Source organism: Glossina fuscipes, unplaced genomic scaffold, assembly GCF_014805625.2.
Source record: "Glossina fuscipes isolate IAEA_lab_2018 unplaced genomic scaffold, Yale_Gfus_2 154, whole genome shotgun sequence".
Lineage (NCBI taxonomy): Eukaryota > Metazoa > Arthropoda > Insecta > Diptera > Glossinidae > Glossina > Glossina fuscipes.
Genome location: NW_023998497.1, coordinates 179,521 through 203,815, shown reverse-complemented (window position 1 = coordinate 203,815; position 24,295 = coordinate 179,521). Strand labels below are relative to the sequence as shown.

General features: G+C 34.6%; 1 protein-coding gene across 4 annotated transcripts in view; it reads left to right on the top strand.

Annotated features, from left to right (window-relative positions):
- The window catches only part of LOC119641574, a 51,305-nt gene extending 27,424 nt beyond the window's left edge, over positions 1–23,881 (top strand). Inside the window, exons 3-11 of one of the 4 annotated variants that reach the window (XM_038040327.1) lie at positions 1,807–2,020; positions 2,569–3,399; positions 12,045–12,121; positions 15,207–16,482; positions 16,558–16,694; positions 16,760–18,818; positions 19,924–21,072; positions 22,494–22,900; positions 23,456–23,881. In XM_038040327.1, coding sequence (XP_037896255.1) covers positions 15,271–16,482; positions 16,558–16,694; positions 16,760–18,818; positions 19,924–21,072; positions 22,494–22,900; positions 23,456–23,657 — 5,166 coding nt within the window. In that variant the 5' untranslated portion in view covers positions 1,807–2,020; positions 2,569–3,399; positions 12,045–12,121; positions 15,207–15,270 and the 3' untranslated portion in view covers positions 23,658–23,881. Of the gene's footprint in view, positions 1–1,806; positions 3,400–12,044; positions 12,122–15,206; positions 16,483–16,557; positions 16,695–16,759; positions 18,819–19,923; positions 21,073–22,493; positions 22,901–23,455 lie in introns of all 4 variants that reach the window. The other 3 variants (XM_038040326.1, XM_038040325.1, XM_038040329.1) reach the window with 3 other exon arrangements.
- The last annotated feature ends 414 nt before the right edge of the window (positions 23,882–24,295 follow it).

Here is a 24,295-nt window from a genome sequence, read left to right as displayed (position 1 = left end):
TTTTGAACGTGAGTGTGCAGTTGCTTTGTTTCGATGTATCAGCATTTTCAATGATGCAAAAAACATATGATTGCTTGTGCGCATGAAATTGAGAGTTGAAACTATAAGCAAAGTGAAAATGAGATAGGGCGAAAAAACAAAGAACGAGAGAGTGTGTTTCATAGTATGTTATAACAAAGTGTAGCAACATGTTGTTTAAAGAGAATCATTTAGATAGGCTTCTTATAGATGCAAAAAGAGAAATAATATAAAAATGACTTTAAAAAAAAGTTATGAAAAAATTATAAAATAAATTAACTGAGAATGTTTCACCTTGAAACGAATCTTGAATACTCATCACGTGGGATAAATTATTGAATCTTGATCTTGATCTGATCTGATCTGATCAATTTTCATCCAGATTTCTTTTTTGTTAATTGATTTTATATCTCACTTGGCGAGCTTTGATCTCGATTTCGACAATTTTCAATATTATGTATGTATTAAACAAACATTTGCAACATATATGTTCGTATATATACGTAATTTAATAATTTTTCCTTGATTTGCCTATCATTCTGTAGTTTTGTAATTCCTACGTGTAATATTTTAGTCTCATCAAATATAAATTCACATTAAGGATCTCCACCTAATCAACATTCTATGTGTATTTCTGTACACTTTCATCCCCCATATTTGTTGTTGATTTGATGATTGAGACAATTTTTGCATAATAGTTTTAAGTGACACTATTGTCTCGCTTTTAGCTGGTTATCCCAGAGTTGTAGGCGAATTCAGTTCATTGTTAAACTCTGATGAAAGGCAAATCTTATTTTTCTGCTTCTAGTTTGAGAGTTTTAACAAAAAAACAGAGAGAAAGTAACGCCGAAGAAATCACTTACTTAACAGTAGGATTTCTTTTCGAGACCTATGTTGCCCTTTGTAAAGCTTATAGCTCTTTTGCACTGCTGAAAGTGAATGAGGAAAAAAATGAACTGTGTTCCAAAAAGAAGATTCCACCGAAGCCCAAAACAATGAAAGACTAAAAACACTTAAGTACGTACACTCTTATATGTAGTTGGATTCTCCCGAAAAATGGTTGTGTGTTACAAAGGAAGTATCATATCTAATATATAATGAACAATTTGCTAGTAATTAACATGAAAAATATATAGTTATGTATCTTAAAACAAAAACGTAGGGAAAACCAAAAACATAAATGAGAATTTTTCCACTAACTGTTATTACAACCTATCAGTTATCAGAAAATATAAATATAGATGTTCATCACATATTGTATGTACTTCTGTGTAAAATATATATTTCTATGTATACGCATATACGAGTTGCATAGTAGTCTCTCATATGTTTTCCGTTTTTTCATGTTTTGTATGACAGCTTATTGTTATTGTTATATACAAAATGTAAATATCATAGGCAATAGCATTCATGTTTATGTATTCGCTTTATTTGTATATATTACGCTTTGACGTGTTGTCGTTTCTGTTGTGGTTTTGTTTTCTTTTTCAATTTTTTTTCAGTTTTTTTTTCTTTTTTTTTTTTTTGTTATTTTTTCTTTTGCATTTGTTCATGTATATACATGAAGCTAGCGCTACGCTCAGCTGTTTAGAAAGTCATGGCAGTGACTGTTATTCACAGTATATATACAGTAGAAGCTAAAAATTTTTTGTTAAACTTTTTTTTTTGTTTATATAAAAGTTTGTACGTTAGTTGAACACACATTCATGCTATACTGGTTGTGTGCGCATTATATGTTTGTTTATATGTATAAAATATATATAATGTGTATATAACTATGTATTATAGGTTGGCTGCCTGGTTGACTCTGGCTGGCTAGTTGATTGTTGGGTCTTTGTTGTTTATAGAGTGTAGTTTCGATTTTCAGTCGAATTGAAGCAACGTGAGCGACAACAGCATTAAAACGGAATCAAATGCAAAAAGGTAGAGCGAGCACTAAGAACGCAGCCAACACGGAGTGTAGTCCAAGTGCAGCTAAACGGACAGACATTGTGTTTTGTGTGTACGTAAGAGTGTTTACATACATCAGACTGTCTATATACTTTGTTATGGTATTGCATTATACGAATATAAAGTTATATAGAAATACTTAATTTTTTTTAATAGTGAAAAAAAAAAAAATAAATAAATAAATAAAAGAAGAGGAGCAATAATATATACATTAAATTGTATATATTGAAGTATATATTAAATATATGCTCTGCTATGCAATATGGCATGTGTTTATGCATAAATTTGTATACATATAAGTATGTATGTACGAATACTGAAAGTATATAAAACAAAATGCTGAATCGCCGTTCTATACCTTACTACAATCAAACAGTACTTATAGGGGGCGTCCAGCAATGTGTGTTCTTCCTGTGAACCAAAAATTTAAATTCAATAACCCAAACATCATCACAGTTGTAGCAGCTCACAACTTTTTTTGTGATACTAGTTTTCTGAGTAGTGCGTGTAAGTGTGCGTGCGTGACTGGCTGTGTTTATGTCGCCCGTTTTCTTTCTTTGTTCAATCCCTAATATAAAACTTGTTTTCCCCCAACAACAGCAACAGCAAGACAACACAAGAAGTTTTTAATAGGAGAAATTTTGTGTTTTAAAGCCACCAATTAAATAAATATAATCCTTGCAAGAAATTTTACGAGAAAATTTTGAGAAGGATTGTTTATAAAAAAAGTCTAAAGACGTCATAAAATTTAACAATAAATAATCCCCAAATGCAGTTTCTTGAAAAAAGAAGGAGGTAGAAAGAAACAATGTAATGCACAAATGGATAATGTAATACGCTAGAATATACAAGCACTAAACAAAAAGAAATTTTCCTCGAATGTAATTTTCGACGTAATTGCTTGAGGAAATGTAAAGAAGAAATAACCATAGCAGAATCGCAACATTTGGAACATATCCAATATCTACTTAGCAACATAGCTCTCACAAGCAAATCTATGCAAAAAAAATAAATAAATAATAAAAAAAAAATAAAATACGAAAATTACTTAATCATGTAATTTTCCATAATCTCCTTTTAAGCACAAATATTTTAATAATAAACGCTAATATCAGTTCAAATCATTTCGTAAAAAAAAAATTTCAAGCTTTATTATATCCTTAAAAATTAAATAACAACAATAAAAAAAAAAACTAAATATTGTTTTTAACATTTCATTGTTAAGAGTTACTCCTCAATTTATCTCTTACCTATCGATATTCTCTCTCTCCCTCTCTCTCTCTTTCGTTCTCTCCTTCGCGAACGTTTGTTTTGAAGCTAAGAAAAAAGAAAAAAAATTCAAATAAAGCTTTAAAAGTAAACAACAACAAGAAATTATATCAACCTCCGTCAACATCTACTAGTAGCAACAACAACAGCCACGATATTCATGTAAGTGTTGCTTATATACATTTCTGATTTTATTTTCTTTTTTGTTTTTGTTTGTTTTTTTTTTCTTTTTTTTATATTATTTTATCTCCGTTAGCAAGAGCATGTATTAAGCATATGTGGTTTTGTTTTTGGCTGTTTTTAGAAAAAAAATGTTTAATGGAAAAATTGACACATATTCTCATATGTCGCAGATATACAAAACATCAAACGTAAGAAGAGTAAGAGAGCTTAGCAAAACTAATAATTAATTTGGCATTAAACGGCTTTCAAGTACCCTAACATAGTTTTTCTTTATTATACTCTAAGGTAGTGTTACTTTACCTAGTTCTGTCTTGTAAAGAAGGGAAGACAAGAAAGTTAAAAATTGAAACCATAATTGGCCAGAATTCGTTTTATCTGGATATTTTTTACGTTTGGTAATTTCAGCCGCAACGCTCTCGATCACTTGCCCAATTAGTTCTTTGGATAGTATAAAATCGCAAAAAGCAAGTAACGTGTGCCGCTTTAAAAAAGGACACAGTCCGATAAATTTTAAAGGTGGAGACTAATCAATATGTCGGTATGGGACAACTTTTTAAAATAATTCTTTAAAAAAAAAAAATGGCGGCTGAGGAGTTCTCGCAACACAACCGCTGATCTTTATAATGCCTTCTCGGTTGCGCCTTTAAGTTATATCATAGCAAAGTTCTCTAATGATTCAAGAGGATCTTCTGAAAACATTGATTTGAAGAAAATGCCATTGACTTTGGTAAAAAATTCCAAAATAATCGATTAAAAAATCCCTTTACAAAAATGAGCAAATCAAATAAATCATTCGTATCGCTAGGGAATGTGTACACATTAAATTTGAAGTCAATCGGTAAAGACTTGAACGTATTTAACGTATTTTATTCTACAGTCGGTCCATAAGCATTGTTACGAGATCATCTATGACTTTAAATGTACAATAAAAAAAAATAGGAAAATTGGCAACGTGGTATTGCCTCTTAGTATGAAATCATCTCATAATTTAATTTATAATTCTTACATAGTTGAACAAGTTCCTTAGTACAGGGTGGTTGTGTTTCATTTTTTGTGGCTTTTTTTTAAACATAAATTGTGGTATTTTTGCCGCATTTTATATAAACTTCAAAGTGCAAATGCAATTCTCTATTTAGAATTGTTTCAATTCAGCATACTGCGCAAAGTTTGTGAATGATGCCAACTTTCCACTTTATGGATAAAAGCGATCATGCCAATAGCAAGCACAATAACACATATGTTATTATGGAAGAGAGAATAATAAATGGATAAAATGGAGGAAAATTTGCCCTATCAAAGACAACACGCAGGCGAGAAAAGAATAATTAATATTTAAAGTAATAAAAGCTTTAGTGAATTGAATTCTTTTATACCCTACACTACTACAAAGCTGTAAGGTTATATTAGGTTTGTGCGGATGTACACAACATCCAGAGGGGCTTGAGTTAGACATATCTTTTATGATACCGATCGATTCAGGCCATTTTTTGAATCGATTCAAGCTTGATTGTCTGTCTGTCTGTCTGTCTGGCGTTCTTATGTTCAGCTATTAACTACAGAGCACAATTTCTGTTATATTCTGAAGAAATTTGGTATACTAATGTGTTTTGGCCTAAGGACGAACACTATTGAAATGTGTGACATCTTATTTTGAAAAATCGTTGTATAAATAATTGTGGGGTGGTGTCGGATATTTAACGGTGAATGTGTAATCCGTGACCCATCATAGGATTTCTCTTTTTCTTCTTTTTTTTTAAGAAAAGCAGAACATTGCCTTTTACTAATTTTTCTCGACTATGAGAGGAATACATGTCTTGCGAAGGATAAGCCTAACTAGAAATGCGAACTCTCTTTAAACTCTATATCTTTGTTTTCAGCATTACACTTTAGAAATTTTGCTAAGAATTTCCTTAATTAGCTATCAAAGCGTCGACAGCATTAGGTGCGCTATGGATTATTTAAAAAACTATTTTCTGAATTGTGAAGAAAATTTTCGAAATAACATTTCGTATGATAAACTGTGCATACCTTTAAGACTACTTCATTTCAGATTGAAAAATTCGGAAGGCGGATTTTGTGCTTATTCTCTAACATTATTATAATATTATATGCTATGGTTAGTATGTTGCTTGATTATTGATTAATCGGAAGACCAATTGTATTCGTGGCGTTAGCTATTTGAGTGAAGAAGACGAATATAAATTGTAAAAACATTTTTAAGAGAGGGTATAATCAGTGTTCTAATGGCTCTTCTTTCGCGTTCCATGTAGGAATCGGATAAACGATTCAACAGGAACGTACATATATATAACTTTCCTGAATTTGTTGTCGGAAAACATAAGATTCCCTCAAATTCGAAAGTAAATAGAAGTACTATGAAGAAAATCTTGCTTTGTAAAAGAAGATGAAATCCACTAAATATATTATAAATTGCCGATATGAATATTTGCGTCTTTCATTTCTCATCTAAATATTTCTTCCAAAATGCAACTTTCTTCGTGCCTTGTTCTAGCTCTCTTTTCTTAACTTTTCCGATATCTTCCATAAATTTCCCGTTTTTAATAATATATACTTTTTATTTATAATCTGAGCATCATTGTTTTTAGTGTGTACACATGAAATTCTTTCTATTACATTTGTTGTTATCTCACTAAACATTCAAAAAGAAGAAGAATATTGTTCTTATCCGTAATGTGAAAACTTACCATCATTCTCTACACTCAACATAAATTACATACGTAGAATTCTATTCTACATAGAATTGTTTCAATTTAATATACAATCGTAATTGAACTGCGAATTTTGCATAGAGGGCGACACAAAAACACAACTACTGACTGGCCTTGCTTTGAAATCAAATATTACCTTTAGGTTTTTTCCCTGCGTATTGCTAAAGTTTGAACTACACAGATTTTTTGAATACGCCTAATTAATTGTGATGGACGGTCTTCCGAAGCGCAGAAGCAGTTTAGCCAAACCGACCACATGCCTGTAAAGCTTGGCGTCCAAGCTGTTTTCGTGTTCCTGTGTTAATTGTAAATAAAGTCAAATCGTTGTTATGGGCCACTTTTATCAACGATCTTGGACGATTAGCAAGGCGGGCAGGGCGAGACTTATCTGCAACTCTAATTTTTTTCTGCATCTGCGACCGTCATGACACTTCCCGAAGGAAGGAACTCTGCCGCAGTCAAAGTTTGTGCCTTCCAATCCCCGCGTGTCGTGCTTTTGGGTTATTCCGCATTACGTGATGTGTTAAAGCCACTCTTGCAGTCGGATTATTACTTCATACTGCATTATCATGGTTTTTAATGTACAAAGAGCAAATATTAACGCAACAAGGGCGGGTATCCCATCATACGATTATTCCTCTGGCTTCCTCGATTACTTGCAAACCCGTCAGTAAATCTTCAACTTCAACACTACCTAATTGCCTAGTAGGGAAGTCTGCAAGCGGACGCGTCTTGATCCTCTCGCTTACTTCTCCATGTTGATGTTCCATCCGCATATTGTGAACTTCTCTAACCCTTATAAAACACCACTGGATTGAACGTTACTAACAACTATTAATGCAAATGCGCCGATCGCTAAAGGAAAAATCACTACAAAAACCTTGTTCAATATAACAATGCTCCGCCATTTATAGGACTACTTATCCAAGTAAGGCCGCATATCGGTGATACATTCAAAATTCTACTCATAAAACGTTGCCGCCCCGTCTGATGATGGCTTGTCTAAGTCGACGATTTTCAGCCTCCTTTAGCGTTACTTCTATTCTTACGACTATACCTACCAATATGTCCACCCTTGGATAGCCATAGTAGGCGTATTGTGACCTAATCAGCATGGATTACATATATATGTTGCCAGAAAGATGTGAAAAGTTACGTGTCATGAAACAATGAGATATTTTTCACCAAATTTTTTTTTTAAATAAAAACATTTCGTTTTATTAAGAAATCCTTCGAAATTAATTCTTATACGATATTATTTGTTTCACGTAAACTTCTCTTACTGTAGTTGTGGCCCGTTAAGTTTGATATAATCAATAAATGAAATTAGACATATGACGTATATGTGTACACATTAAGTGATGTGAATACGTGTGCGCGGTTTTGTTTCCCTTTTTTAAATGCTTCAACAAAATTTATTTATAAAAATATATAGCCTCAAAACCTAAAACAAAAAAAAAAAAAACATGATAACTGATTCTCTCAATTTTTACGCAGTTTCTCTTTGTTTCTCGCTATGCTATTTCTTGTTGTTTTTTTTTCTTGTTAATTTTGTTTATTTTTGTACGTTTGTATGCATATACTCGTTGCAAGCGAGTAGAAAAACTCTATTCAGTTTGTGGTGAATCTTAGATATCCTCCTCCACCTAAGCGATTTGTTTCTTAGTTTCAGGTTTTTTAAAATAATATTTATGTTAATAAAATAACTAAATTACTGCAATTGTCAGCGAATTCCAATCAAGTATATTACACTTATTTTATTGCAATTCTATTAAAAAAAACCGCTACTCAAAGTACTAAATGCACTGGAACTTGAAAACTTCAAGTCAATAGCAATTCAACAACAAACAATTCACTGTGCTGAGTAAAACATGAGCAGCATTTATGACGTATTTTACTTCTCTTACTAGCAAAACGGAGATTATTGATTGGCCCATGCAGGCGATGAATGGGCGGAACGCCAATGCCTAAACTGGTTTGCAAACTTCCTTTTCGAGACTTTTGCATCACGATCTGGAAGGCCAGTAGCAGCTGATAAAGACAAAATAAAGGCATCAATGGAAGCGAATCGCCGAATGACAATTCGTGAGATCACTGAGAGAGAATTTCTCTCCGAATCACCAAAGTTGACGATTACTCTCAGGAAAAGATTATACAATTCAATGCGCTACAGAGTTTTTCTTAATGATAACATCATTTAATCAAAAGAAAGTTAAATAACCTCTACGAAGTGGCAGCGAGTGCATCAAAAATTGTACGTAATTTTTGACCAACAACAAAATGTGATCAATATTGAAAATTTCTTCGATTATGAAGATGAAGACCGGCTGGCTCTGCTTTTCATATGACCGACACACTTGATGCCTCTAAAAAAAAGTATTCACATATTCATCTAACGAGAAGTAGTTTTCGAAAAAAAAAACAAGTTTTACTTTCTATGTCTACTCCTTCTTTGTTAAAAAAAATTCTGACTATCTTACTACATAATGGTCCGCATAGGGGAACAACAAATTATGCTAAGTGTTTAATAAAGGGGCAAACCGCAAACATATTATATTTTGCTTTTGCCATTATCGTTAGCACAAAGTCGGGCAAGGCAAGACTTAAGAGGCTTGCAAGTAAGCTTTCGTATCTACGTACGTTATCAAAAAAAAAAAAAAAAAAAAAAAAACAATTGATAACACAGACTTATATTATGTGGCTGCTTCAATGAATACTTGAATGAGGATTATTTAATGCTTGCCACCGAATTGATTCGCGTACGTGTAGCAAAGAAATTCGTTGAAGACTTGCTTAAATCATCCTTTCTACGTTAACATGAGTTGTAGCAAAGAAATTCGTTGAAAACTTGATTAACCCCTTGTTTCTACGCGAAGAAGGGTGAAATATGTGCAAAAACGAAGTTTTGCTTCTCGTTCAAAATGTTGCTTTTAGGTTCATGCGTGTGTACACATTGCGTAAAAAGTATCAGTATATCAATTTCGAAAAATTTGGATGTAGTAAGAAAATCACTTAGACTCACTTTACAATGAAAAGAGGTCGCGCTTAACTGCATCTAGATATTTTCTGCAACAATCATTGCATGATATAGAGACGTGATCATCAGGAGCCCTTTTATTGTTTTGCTTCCGCCGAAAAAACGTAACGGACCTGCTGTTCATTCGTTTTTCACGCCATTACCATTGTCGGTACCTACTGCATTCCGAAGTTTTATGCAATCTTAACTTCACAGAAAAGTGTGTGACCTTTGTGCACGCATTATGAACAGTGGCCAATGGCTCAAAAATGAAGGAGTGCCAATTCCATCTAAAAAAAGATTTTGATTGTTTCGATGATTTGCAATTATTTCGAGAGCAAAGTTCTCCCCTTAATGTTTATATATGCATTTCAGTGAAGGGCGTCTATGAAAAGTGGTAAGTGAACTTTACATAGAAAAAAGTTACAATATTATGACGAAAATCAATGAAGAATCGTATTAGGTAAAATTGTGCAGAGTACTGAATGGTCGGTATTGTCCAATTGCTTTACTTTATTTTTTATTTCGCGATCGTTTTCATGTAAGTAAAGCAGTGATATGAATAGTTTTAGAAATCATTAGACTTGGAATTTAACGCAAAACTTTATCTATTTCCCGGTGCATTTGATTTATTTTGAGAGACTTTTGAAGACCCTTCATTTTTTAAAGGCATTATCATAAATGAACCCGTCAACCACGTTACCATACTCTGCGCAAACGAACAAGCAATTAGTCTATGTTCGAATTGTGGTCTTTGATAATAATAATCAGCATAAGTTTAGCCTCAGAATGTGTCAAACTCGCTACAAACAACAAACATGTACATATGTTCTCATTAAATATAACCCAACGAATCAGAAAGCGTTTATTTACTCGTGACAATGCAATTAGTATGACTCAGGCTGTGCTTGCGAATCAAAATTTTCAATTTCTACTTTACTGTTAGTAACCCTAAGGTAATCTTAATATTTCTGGAATAAACATGATTGTTGTAAACATTCGTTTCGTAAAATACCTACTCATCCCTTCACCGAACGAAAGACTATAATGCGATTGCGCTTGTAAGTACCCATTAAATCACCGACAAAGTAATACGAGTGGTGGGGTATCCATAAGTAATCTATTATTTGCAAAGAATAGCGCATCGATCTGCATTGAGAAGGAAAGACGTATTTCTTTATTGTTTTCGGCAAAGCAGGCTGTGTCGAAATTATTCCAAAAGCATAATATTTTTTTTACAATCCTGCAGCATCCACATCTTTCGAAGATCATAGTCGATAATCGAAAAAACTGTTAACGTGATCTTGATTTGTGAGCGACTTTGGGTCGGTTGTTTCGATCGTGGCTCACCTTTTGCACGATATTCGCTCGATTGGTCGTTTGTTTCCGGGTCGTATGCTTAAATCCAAGTCTTATTAACCGCAACGTGGCGCTTCATGATTGATTGATCATTCGTTGCTTAACACAATCACGCGTTGTAAAAATCGGAAAAAAATACTTTTTGCATCGTAAAAAACCAAGCGCAACTGAAACGTTAATGATGTCTATGATGTGATGCTTATCACAGTGCTACCAAGTTAGAAATGAAATATTTCTGATATTTGATATACCCGCGGAATTTCTCTTGAACATAGCGGTGGCAAAGGGAGATCAATTTAAGCGTTCTGTCTTCTTTCCGTCTGCTTTTATATGGCCTAGATGCCACCTAGAAAAGTAACTAATTTCCTCAAGCTTCCCTGCGTATTAAGCGGAAATATTTTATAGACCAGAAATTTACATATATTAATTTGCTTGTTAACATTATAAACCAGTTCTCAGCCCACGAGGAAAATCCAATTTATTCCGCTTTAGATACTGTTCAGAAAGTCATACCCGTGGGCAGCCAGCGAGTGCGGCATTCGCAAGGATGCGTAGTTATATCAAAAAACTCGGAAAGTTTTAAATCAAACTAAAGTTAAAGTAAAATTTATCGTCACGGAAATTACAGCGGAACAGTGCAAATTAGTACACATTTGCATAGCTGCTTGCATAGTTGTTGATTCCACATCATGTGACATCTTTAATGCAAGAAAAAGGAGAAGAAGAAGATGTCAGCTACTTGCAAAGACGTTTAAAGTAAATAAAACATTTGTCTTACTATCTACAAAAAAGATTTGAAACGAAAAATTCGTACAAATATTTACTGCAGCTATTTAGGCTGCTTATGTAAACAATCCGGAATATTATATTCGGTTGTGGGGGAACTTTGTAAGTCTACTACCCTTATTTTGAGAAAAAAAAGAAACCGCAATTAAATTGAAAAAAAGTGAAATTTTTATGCTCAGCAAAGATCTGATGTTTTTCATTTGCTTTCAGCGTAAAGTGCTAACAATTAGACTTTGTTACGGTATAAAGGCTTATGGGCGCAGTGTCAAAGATGGGAACGTACATAGTTTCCATTTGGTAAATTTAAATATTACTTCAAATCATTAATCACATTTCCAGACGTTTCCACCACAGAGGGCTTCAAATGCAAGTTCAAAAAACGGACTCATTCGATCTCAAATATTTTATATGCGGTTTTTGTTGAGTAATTTTCAAAACTTCCACCATTTTTTTCTCTAGCTCATGGATCTTTTTGAAATATATATATATAATTTTCTACTTCTTTCGAAAATGTCTTGACCTACAGAAAACAATTTTTGAAAACTCGAAACACTAATGTGTTTTTAGACCAATCACGATACATGCCAAGATCACTTAATCAGCTAAAAATTTTACGATTTTTCTATATTCGCTTGCCAGTATATAGTGCTCGCCCGATAAAATGAATAATCAATTTTCCCACTACTTTTAACAGATTAAATTTTAATAATTTTCAATTTTTTATTATTTTACAGAACGAATGCATTTTTAACAAAAATGCGAATTGAAACAACTTTGGCGTTTTATCCTAAAATAATCATTTTAAAAAGCGGTAAGTGCCACGAACAATAATACGAATTTTTGATATCCATTCATATTCCACAGACAACATATCGCACTTGCAAATCAAAATCATTGTCCGTGCTAGAGCAACAGCTAGAGTACAGTATTTTCAGCAAAGCTTCGATCGATTGTCGGTTAGGTGAGAGGGTAGCTCGCTGTGTAATAGTATTTCGACATTTTAAAGTGGTATGAAGAATGTTCAGCTGAGGCAATTTTTTGAACTCCCTCCCATATAACTGTTCCCACGAAAACTGAGTAAAATGATAAATAAATCATCCTCACGTAGTTTAGATTACCTAGGTCTATTTTTTTGGATACCACCCCATATAGGGATTCTCAGGAAATGTGAAATCTTATATGTCAAAAAGTACTAATTGCTAACGTTTTGTGATAAAAATTTGTTCATGAGAGTAGTTTGATATGAAAATTACCTAAACGAAATTTGAACCACATGCATCCATTTCTTGAGAATTTCTTATGAATAGTAAATCCTCCAGGAAACGGTTTCGTGACGAAAACTGGTTGAAAGCAGAATTTTACAAAAAAATTACCAGTAGGGAATTTGGATCCCATAGGTCTATTTTTAGACAGTAACATATTATCATGAAAAGCAAGCGCATGGAGAGAAAGTATAATTTTTAGTTTTTGTGACGGAAACTGACAAGTAATGAGATTTTTAGAAAATAAATTAACTTTGCAAAATTTCGATCGCGTCATGCGATGCTCGAACATAAGATATGGGGGTTTTAATAAAAAGTATGCTCTTGCATGAAAAAAAAACTATCTATATGAGGTGAAGTAGTGTAGGGTATTTACTGTTCGACCTTGTCCAGCTATAATGTTGTTTTGTATGCTTTTGTTATACCTTACACCATTTGTGTGTGGTGCATATTAAGTTTGTGCGGATGTAAGTAACGCCTCGAAGGAGTTGGGATGGACCCACCTTCAGGATTTGAATCGAACTATGCTTTTCTATTCGTCTTTAATTCTTTTGTTACACCTACAGATTGTAAATTTTAAGAGATATTGATAAAATTTGCTATATTGACATGTTTTGGCTTAAAGTCGAACGCTATTAAAATGATTCGGATTGGACAACTGCTTCGTCCACTTCCCATATAACACCTTATTTAAAAAAAAAAAAAAACCATTACATGAATACCTGTAGAGTAATGTAGAGTATTTAACAGTGTCTCACTATAGCTTTTTACTCGTTTCGATTGCATAGGCGAAGTTTCAGCTTCCTGTCTTAATTTATACGGTCGTGAGTGAGCGTTGTGGCGGCACCCATTCACAGCGTGGGCCTGATTTAAATGAAAAATATTTAATTTCACAGGGTGCCTGATGATAATTCCTGACTAATACGAATAGCTGGGCAGAATTAGTCTCCACTGCTTGATAGTGGGTATAAGAATAAATTTTGCGCATGGAATCAAACGCAAATGCAATGCAACTAACAGTAACTAAGAATTGTTCGCTGGGTGTGCTTTTGCGCTTTTGCTTTTGCTTTTGCCTCTTTTTTAAGATTTACTGTATGTATCCTAAAACGTAAACACTTAAGGCAGATTATTTGATTGGTATTTACTTAACGCAGCAAGAATCACCACTTAAGCAAGGCCAAAATAATTTAAGTTTTTGTTATTGCATCGTTGAAATAATTAACATAAGCCTATTAATGCTATTATTATGCATGTTATGTTCAAACGCTGCTGCTATTTTTATATTTCTCTTAAGAAAATATTAAGGCGTGCTTTTTACAAAACCAACTGTTTATGTGTGCACTTATTTACGCACACACACACATATATATATATACAAGCATACACACACACACACACACAAAACATCTAAGTGCATACAAGTTTCTCTTATGTTAATTATGTTCTCGTACGCAAACTAAACTAAGTAAAGAAAAAACTTACAATGTTATTGTTTCATGAAAACTGAAATGTTCGTGCATGCTGTTCTAAATAGCATATGCAGGTCAAGACTTCAAACAAAACAACAGTGTATATAAAAGTTAGAGATGTTGGCAACGTACGAACAGCTGTGTTGATTATATAAATTTTAGTAACTTTTCATTATATATTTGTTCGCTTGTAAGCAACTTTTTACTTGCAGTTGTTTGTTTATCGAGACATGTGAAATTTTATTAAATTTTTTATAGATTTTTCTTTTTCAAAGTTATCAAAATCTTGGCGAATTAACATCTCTTATACATAATATATCTATTAATTATATAAAATATATTCAGCACTTTTTCAATGCAAAATAATTAATTGGTACACGTTTCGATAAAATTTTCGTTTTCTCTTTAATTTATAAGCCATAAGCTGTGGCAAATACGTGAACACTTTTAATACTTTTTCCGTTTATTACTTATCCCCAATTTAAAAGTTATCATCGTTGAAAGTAACAGTTTTTTTTTTTTTTTTCATTTCTGTAGCATAATAAAAACTTGAAACTTCTGTTGTACTATATATATATTATATGAGCAAAATGTAAACAAAAAGAGACTCAAATATTATTTGTGTTCTCTTGCTTGCAATTTTTCCCTTTCTCAGCAACATGTTTCGAAACTTTAAAAACATTGAACTGGTTTTTTGTTTTTTGTTGCCAGAGTTTTTATGCATATATAAATCAATTTATTAGTACGATGTTTGTATATATATATATATATATATATATATATAAGTGTGTGCTGTTATGAAATCGGATTTGAAAGTAATGAATGTGCGAATTGAAAAACCTTGTACCAGATAATGTGACGTCACATGCAATAGAAGTACTTCGAAGGGGTTTTCACAAAAAAAAAAAGAGGAAAAAAGGACTATATACGTGGTCTAGTTTCGCGCACATCTATCCTTATATGTTTATGTAGGACTATGAACTAGATTCTCTTAACCTACTGACCTAAATTTGAATATATTTTGTATTATGACCTTAATGCATATATCGACAAGAGAAGTAAATTCTATGTTCATGATATGTTATTTTAGTCCATTCGATATTCTAAAAATTCAAATATTAAAATTCAATATTTTTGTTCTTTATTTTCATTTATCTACTTTTAGTGTTTGGCAATTGAGAAAGTTTTTTTGAACATATTTACTTAACTAAAGTTATTAGCGAAGTAAAATGATACCAACAACTTTGACCAATTCATCATCGACACCAGTTACTGGCGTTGTAAATCCCATCAGTACGTTGAATAGTAGTAGCAATAATGCTATCAGTAATGTTGGTGGTTTGCCAAATCATGTTTCTGCTTTACTGGGCATAGCTTCTTTAATATTGGAAGGGCGAGCTTTCGTTGAAGATGAATATCCGCTACAAGCAGCGGTTAGAGGTGAATTACCATTACTGAGTGGAAATCCAATGGAAACTGGTCGTCAGTCACCGAAGCCTTCTACGTCACGTGCTGCTTACGGAGACCTGATGTCGGGCGCGAATGAAATGAATGCGTACTTATTACGCAAACTAAACACTTCTCCCGACTCTACTCTATACATTGATTCGTACAGTAGCAGTAGCGGTAGTGCTTCTTCTTCATTTGACAGTCAACAAAGTCGTTGGTCACAAAAGCTCAGCCAACTACGACAGGAATCACCCTCCTCTAATGTTCAGATGGTTCGTAGTGAACAAAAAATCGCCGTGGAAGGTATTCGACATGCCAGTGAACCTGAGTATGTGGCCTTGGCCATTAAAACGGACACTGGTGAAAACGGTGAGCGAGAAGCTGACTTTGAAATCATAAGACGTATTGCTTTAAATCGTATTAATATGTACAATTCGCCTAACTCAATCAGCGGTGGTGGTAATAGTAATAGTGTTGGTGGATCCGGTATCGGTTTTGGTAATGAAAACTTCATGAGCTCTTTGCAATCGTTAGCCACCAATACCTGTTTACGTGTAGGCAGCCCTTTCTTTCAAAGCAGTAGCGGCCCTTCTACTCCTAAGTATTCCTTTCGTGCAGTGTCTGGCGGCAACAACAATAGCCCACGTTTTCCCTCTCCCCAATTAGCAGATTTATCCACAGGTTCAGCCGGCAGCAGTGGCAGTGCAGTGCAATCACCGAAGTCATTGCTATGGCTGCGTAATATTCCGCCAGCGTCGACTGCAACAGCATCAACTCCCACGACGGCACGCATTGCTGTACCATTATCATCGAGTTTCGTTGCTGGCAAGCGTGACATTTCGGCTACAAGTTCAGTTAACGCTAGTAATCGTAACCAGGCTCCTCAACAAGGTCCACATTGTGATCAATTCCTCCGAAAGATGGGTCTCATGAAAACTGACGGTTGCGAAACGGAGGAACATTCCTGTGATAAGTCATACGTTAACATAACGGTATGTACAACATTAATGTTATCTTCTACATCTTGTATCCGACATTTTTTTTATAAATAATTTTTGTGTTGACAGTGTACACGTTGGCGTGCCCATTGTCTTAAAATGGAAGCCATTTTGGCGCGCGGTGAAGCTATTTGCATAGAAGTTTATCTTGGTCCAGTGGGTCATAAAATACTATTAGAACAATGGATTATAAACCTGAAAGAAAAGTGAGTTCATATCGAGTTTAAGGGGTTAATATGATGAATTCAACTCATATATATTGTTTGGTTAGACAACCACCGCCCACTATGACGCTGCCTTCTTTATGTAGTGCCATTCGTAGTCAATTGTACTTCTCACAAGTTAGTGCCTGGTATGATTTAATAAAAAAATCGGACAAGGCGATTAGCGAGACAGGCCGCCTTATATTTACAACGCCGTTAACTAGTGCTGCTGGCGATTTAGCAACGTTGGCTGGCAACGCGTCATCGAATCCTGCCTTAACAGCAGCAGCCGTATCAGTTGCAAGTACATTATCATCCTCACCGTTATCATCATCAGTAGGGTGTTCGCAAAGGCGTCCGCGCCTTAATATACTTTATCGTATTAAACAATACGATTCCACTGCTTGCTTTAATTCGAAACCGAATGTTCATAATTTTCCAAATGTCAATATATCGGAAAATTGCTGTGTGTCGGTTTGTTTGAAAAGTCTTCCTCGTTTTACCGGGGGTATACCACCGAAGGTTGGTAATACTCTCCCTGTGACAACGCAAATTTTAAATGCATCAGGAACAATGGCGACTACAACAAAAAACCATACCCCAGCCTTAAACAATTTAACCATGAACTGTGATAATAATGTAAAAGAGCGCTGGCAACAACAACAACAACAACAGCAGCAGCAACAACAACAAAAATTAAAAACAGCGGCAAAAATGATATCAATATCAACGAATCAAAAGGAAATAAAATCTGTGAATTTTACTACTGCAACCAACGATTGCGGAAATGAAGAAAATGGAGAAGAAGAAGAAGAAGATGGCAATTGTAGTGATAATAGTTTAAAAAAAGACGCTTCTGCAAAAATTGTTGAAAGCAATTGCTATGACGTCGTTAATGTAGATGACGGTTCCAATTCCTCTTTTAGTACAAATAACGCGAATTTAACTCATCGCGAAAAACAATTACTTAAATATCGCAAACGCATGTTTAAACGTGATAAAAAGCAACGCAAACGTGGCGAAAATTTTTGCGTTACCAACAACAATAACACCTCGACAATTAACCGTAAGGAATCACCAAATGGGAATGATTTACCGCAGCTTATGGATGAGGAGGTGGGCGACGAAGAAGATGGCGACGATGAGGACGATGATCAGGACGATGAAGGATGTCATATGGAAATAATGAAAAATTTTTATACGCCCTCGTCACCGACAATAGATAAAAGACAAGCGAAAGAGAGGGGCGGCGTTACCACTAATGAAACGTTACATCAAGTCAAAATGATCTCAACCGGCACTCAAACTTCTCAAACTCTGAATTGTTGTAGTTTTTGTGGCGGCAAAAGGAGTATGGTCTGTCTGAAATGTAATTATATCACAGATAAGAACAGTCGAAACAGTCTAAGTACAAGCAGTGGCGCTAGTATTCATCAACGAAGAAGATGCAATAGAAGTAATTTTTGTTCCACAAAGGAGTCGAGCGACTTGGAAATGGACGATTTGGAGGCAGAAGCTGAACGTGACTCATCAGCCAGTAGTCTCAGCAGCAATGATATAATACATACACCGCGTAATAAGGCGGAACTGTTGCTGCAGGCGATACAACGTACACCAAAAACGGCCAAAAAGCATCGTAAAACCAAAGAAAATTCGAGTGAAGCAGTACAAAAAAACAATTGCAATGACTCCACTGCCAATGCAGCAACGATAAATGATAGCTCTGTTGGCAATGTCATTCCCACCAGTAACATAATCAGTTGCCAGATGTGCAAACGTCAGAAAACCCAACATAACTTTAATCAGCCAACACAAATGATGACTGAGCAGCAGCAGCAACCAACAGCAGCCGAAACGACTGAAGACATTTCCTCAGATGAATGTTTGCTGTCGCCGATTAATATCAGGACAACGACAACAACTACCACAACTGCCTCAAATGATAATAAGAACAAAAACGATGAAACTGCCATTGAAAACGCTGGTCAACAAATTAGCGAAACGAAACTTGTCGGCCAAGAAACCGATGAAGTCAACTTACAAAGTAATGATGTAACTCATGCCGCAACAATACCTGCGGTAGACAATATATTAAACGACATTCACAGAATCGAAGTCATGGAACAGGTAAGAAAATGAGGGTCGTATTCGCCTTGCTTCAAAAGTATTCTGCCTATTATATTATAATAAGAAGGACGCAAGATATAAATAAGTAAATCAAGTGATTCTTAAGTACAACAGATTTTTGCAATCACAAGTAAACGTTGCTCGTAAGTGGAGAGACATAAAATTCCGATCAATCCGAAATTTTGAATTGAGTTGGAATCTTTTTTGGGGAAGCCCCTCTACCCTATTTCTTGTTATGTTGGAACTCTTTTTCTTCAATGTTTGATAAATAAGCGATACACTTTGTCTATATAACAAGAGATGGGACAGAGCATTTTCCGAGTCAATAGCCTAGATGACGTGGTAGCACTTTGCTCTAAAGAGTCGATGTAAATAAGATTGTAAATGAGATATGTCCTTCTGCGATACCGTGTTTACACACATGCATCAGAGTACCCATCAAGTGTATATAACTCTGTCTCGGCAGATGTCTTTTTGTCTTTTGATCAATTGACTGTGCCCCGACCCCTTTGGAAACTGTGCATTTAAATTGCGTCGCAAAAATTTAGCGATGACGAATATAGGCGACATATCAAGAGTATGGGTAGTACGGAATTAGGTGATGGTAAAATGATATATAGACATTCGTTTATGAGAAAATCCGACAAGTACGGATGGAAGGATCATGACGTATATACTCCAGTTAATTGGTTTAAAAATGAAATACAAATATTTCCCAGCATGACCCAGTTCAATATAAAAATAATGTCGACCTTTTATTCGCATCGTCTGTCTAGCGGTTTGAGTACATAAATACCACAAATTGTAAAGAATGTCCATTGTCCTTGCAAACATTGTCCAAGGTAATTTGTAAGGATAATTTTCATTTGCGTACATCGCCAGGTTTTTGTCAACAATAGTCGATAGTAGGTGCGTGTGAAAAAAAACACATGACAAAGGGCATACAGATCACGGATGGATGAATTGCAAGGAGTTCGAGACTTGGCACAATTTGGGCCAAGTATGGCCAGGTTGAAACATTAGGTGAACTCTTTTTGATCACTTGGCTTAAAATAAAAGAAATAGTTTTCCCCGTTTAGTTATTTAAAAAGTAAATTATTTGCAGGAATATTTTGAATCTTCCACGAAGCTAACGCCGTATATTGAACGATGTTCTCTGAAGCCTAGACGTCAGCAACTTCATATACCTCAGCAGCAGCAACAACAGCAGCAGCAGCAGCAAGTACAACAAGAACAGCAACAACATCATCATCATCATCATCATCAACAACAACAACAACAACAGCAGCAACGTAACTGTTCCAGCCCACCATTAATGAATGACGATATAGATCTACAGGCTAAAGGCGACAGTATTGCGAACGATGGTAACAGAATTATGGCACAATTTAAAACACCTACCGATTGTCAGAAATCGGGTAAAGCATCATGCAAACATGCATCGAAGCCGACACAATTAAAAATTGTGTGCAATTTTGATAATATAAGAGACTTTGGGGGCGATGGTGACGGTGACGGTGGGAATAAGATGCAAACCGACGCAACAACACCATGCAATAGCCGTACGCTAATATCGAAAGCTAATTTGACTAGCAATAGACGTAATTTGCTTAAAGTAAATCTAACACCAATATTTTGTAATACAACTTCACCAATGACGATGCTAACGAATCAATCTACAAATGCCATTTCGCCATCCATACCTATTGTGCAGAACGGTGCTAAGCAAAAAACCAAAGACGGTTCGAATTCGGCAGGGATTAGGACGGAGACATCATTGACGTTCTCATTTGAATCACCTACGAGCTCGTCGACATTACCTACAACGCCGACAGTACAAAAATCAAATTCTGCACCCACCTTACCTAATTCACCGTCGTTGTCGCCACGTTTCTTTAAGGCTTCAACTATATACAAAAGGCGATCACGTCATCTATCCGATCGGTCGGATCGTTCATCTCTCGGTTCGGATGAGCAATATTCGGATGAGGATAACGAATGCAATTTATTTAGTCCTTTAGTAACCTCACCTATTAAATCACGTCACCGCTTGACCAGTGTTTTCGCACGCAAGTCACTATTGGGAAATTTAGAAGAAAATCTACTGCAAAGGCGACTAATGCCCAAAATTGAAGTCGTAGGCTTTCGGCTGTTATTGGGCGCATCGGGTGGTTTTTGTCCTACACAGTTAACCATACCAGCGGCAGCTTATTTTTATGAATTACATGGTGAAACCCTTAGTACACCCTATCTGGTGAGTATAAATTTATCTACAATTTTATCATTTCTATTATGTTTTTTGATTCACATGTCATGCGGGAAGGGAGAGCGCAGTGCAAAACCAAAAAACACTAACAAAATATTTATAAGCAATTTATAGGATTATTGCAATCGAAATATTTTCCACAAAACCAATAATGACTAAATGCAATAGTGTTATCTATCTAATGGCTGCAAAAAAGATAGGAATATAAAGCCACCGATCCGCTTAGGTATGAAAATTAGTAATAGATTTTTTTAATATGTCGGTGTTGTCGGAGGTGAGCGACGTTGTAAGTAAGTAGTGTGCTAACTGTATGGCAGATCGAAAGAAATTTGAATTGGTTGATGTAATCGAGCTTAAGGGAGTAAACCAATGTAAATTTTCAAAAAAAAAAAGAAATTTTTTTTTTTTTTGCCTAATAGTTGTTTTGGACCCTCTAGAATACGTGACAAAAAGTATTCATTATCCACATGATATTTTTTCTTGTGATTTTTTCGGGAGAAGAGATCACCTACATATTATGAACAACTGGTGGAATCTACAAACTTAATGTTTCACTTATTGCTTTGTAACTTCTCCAGCACACTAAGCGATCGCTTCAGAATTCAGGTATTTAAAACCGTTTCCGCACAAAAATACGTTAGTGCAGCTTCACTAAGGCAACTCTTGGGTGGATACGGGATTGACAGCGATTTAAAAACTTTAGCAATACTTTTGCCAAGACGTTAAAAGTTTCGGATAAATTTTTGATGTCGGTTATGAAATCGGCTATTAAATTATACACTTCCTTGCCCTCGTCTCCCTCATGTAAAGCGAAAACATTCTGGCTTTGTTTCTTTGCCAGGCGCAGCAAAACATCCATTTTCGACCTTAGAACCATCAAGGAAAGAGAACGAAGGAGAATATTTGAATGTGGAAGGGTAGTCCTGGATTTGCCGACTAATGGAAAAAATGACAAAAAATGTACGCATTTTTCAAGACGGCTCTCAGCTTAAGTCAAACAATTCTCATTTTTTTCATGAAAATTTTATACAGAATTTTTTTAAAATTAATAAGGATAACGAATGAAAATTTAATTTACAAAAGAGCGGGTTTTTCGTTTGCTCAAAAATTTTTCAGTTTTGCACTCAAACACTCGCCATTTACACACTCGTCATCTACGTACTCCTCCCCATACAAGGATGTAGATTAAATGATTCTTTTTTGATATACTTCAAGTAACGCCTGATAACTTCCTCATAAATTATTGTTCTATTACTTTTCTTTGGGTCACAAAAAAAAGTCGTCGTTTTTCCTAAGCTGTCACAATGGCTTACTCCCTTAATTTTTTTGAACATATCAGATGGACTTTTTCAGAAAATTAAATATTTAAATATATTCTGAACGTCTTCTTATTTTTAATTTCTTTTCAGTGTGAAGTTCGTTTACCGCGCAAGGGCTATACTGTACCGCGTTTTGGTACCGTACAAGCCACTCTACTGAATCCCATGGGCACTGTAGTACGCATGTTTGTAATACCATACGATATGCGTGACATGCCTGCTTTACATCAGACATTCGTGCGTCAACGTATTTTGGCCGATGGTGGTCAAACGTCAGATATGTGTACTGAACATGTGCAACATAATGGTGTCGTTGATTGTGCTAATAATAATTGCAATAAAACTGTGACAATAAATTCCGAGCTATTGCAGCAGCAACGTGAAAAGCAAACTCAACAACAACAACTGCGTACACCGAATGCTAGAAACGAGAGCAATTTAGGACACTTTATATCCACGGAGCATATGAAAAGTCTGCGTTATTCAATACATTTAAGGTAACCAACCGATGAATGATAGAAGAGAAAAGTAAAGACGTAGCTATATTCGACTTAAACCGAACTTTACAATATCAATCTTGAACATAAGTAAACAAGACGGACAAATGGACTGACAAGCTTGCCAGTAACTCTGAATCGAGCGTTGTAGTAAAAGGTGGGCCTATCCTAAATCATAAATTTAACATAATCGTATGCCATAAGTTGTGGTGTAGGTTACAAAAATCGAAAGATAAATATTTGCAAGAATTGTTGAAAAATAATTGCAGAATTGAAATAAATAGCCTGAGAAGGGACAGGGGGATCAAAGTAGAAAGAAATTTTTTCAATTGCAAATTTTTGTCTTATAACTTTCGCTACGCGAATCTCTTAAATAATTGCTGGGCAGTTGGCAATAAAGCCATTGGTCAATGTTCATTTTATTCTGCAGACCCTTGCGATTACAAGAATTTGTAGTATATTGTTATGGCATGACAGAGAGTGGTGCAAGGTTATTTAGTAGAGCACAGGAGCATAACAATTTTTAATAAAAACTTGTTTATTTTATTTATTTAGATTTCAAACATCACGCTCTGGACGTTTAATGCTGCACACCGATATACGTTTATTGATCTCGAGGCGTACAGATTGTGATACTGCAGCTGCTCATGCCAAAGGTATTCTAGAGGGGCCCAATGATTTTGTAACCGATACTGTGATGCCCGCAAATCCTAAATATAGTGCCCGACACGATCAACAGACTAGTAGCAAGATTTAGTAGTTACTAAAATCCCTATGTGTCCCAATCGGTCTATATAAATTATTGCAACAAAAGATAACCGAACGCTGGCAAAGGATTTGCGATATGTGATTTATTATTGATTGATTAGAATAGAATGACGTGGTGTAAATAAATGCTTCGACGTTTACATATACGCATATATATATATACATATACGTATATATACATATATATGCATATATTTATATATATTATAGGTATAACTGCATGGACTAGTATGTATATATATATATATATATATATATTATATATATACATATATTTACATATATTTACATGTATATATATATATATATGTGTTTATATACATACATGTACATATATATATACATATATATACATATATATATATACATATATATACATATATATTTGTAGTTTATCCATTAGTAATCTGAGGATATTTATGGATATGTTTTTCTTCAAAATTTTTGTTTCCATCTACACCACCGTTGAATGACTTCAATATTTTTTCTTTTCTTATTTTTGAAGACACAATTTTTTTTTGAATAATTTTATTTTTTGATTTTTTATTAGTTTAATATTACATCATGAGTGCGTGCGTGTTAGTTAATTTTTTTTTTTTTTACATGAAACTTAACTGAATTTGTTAA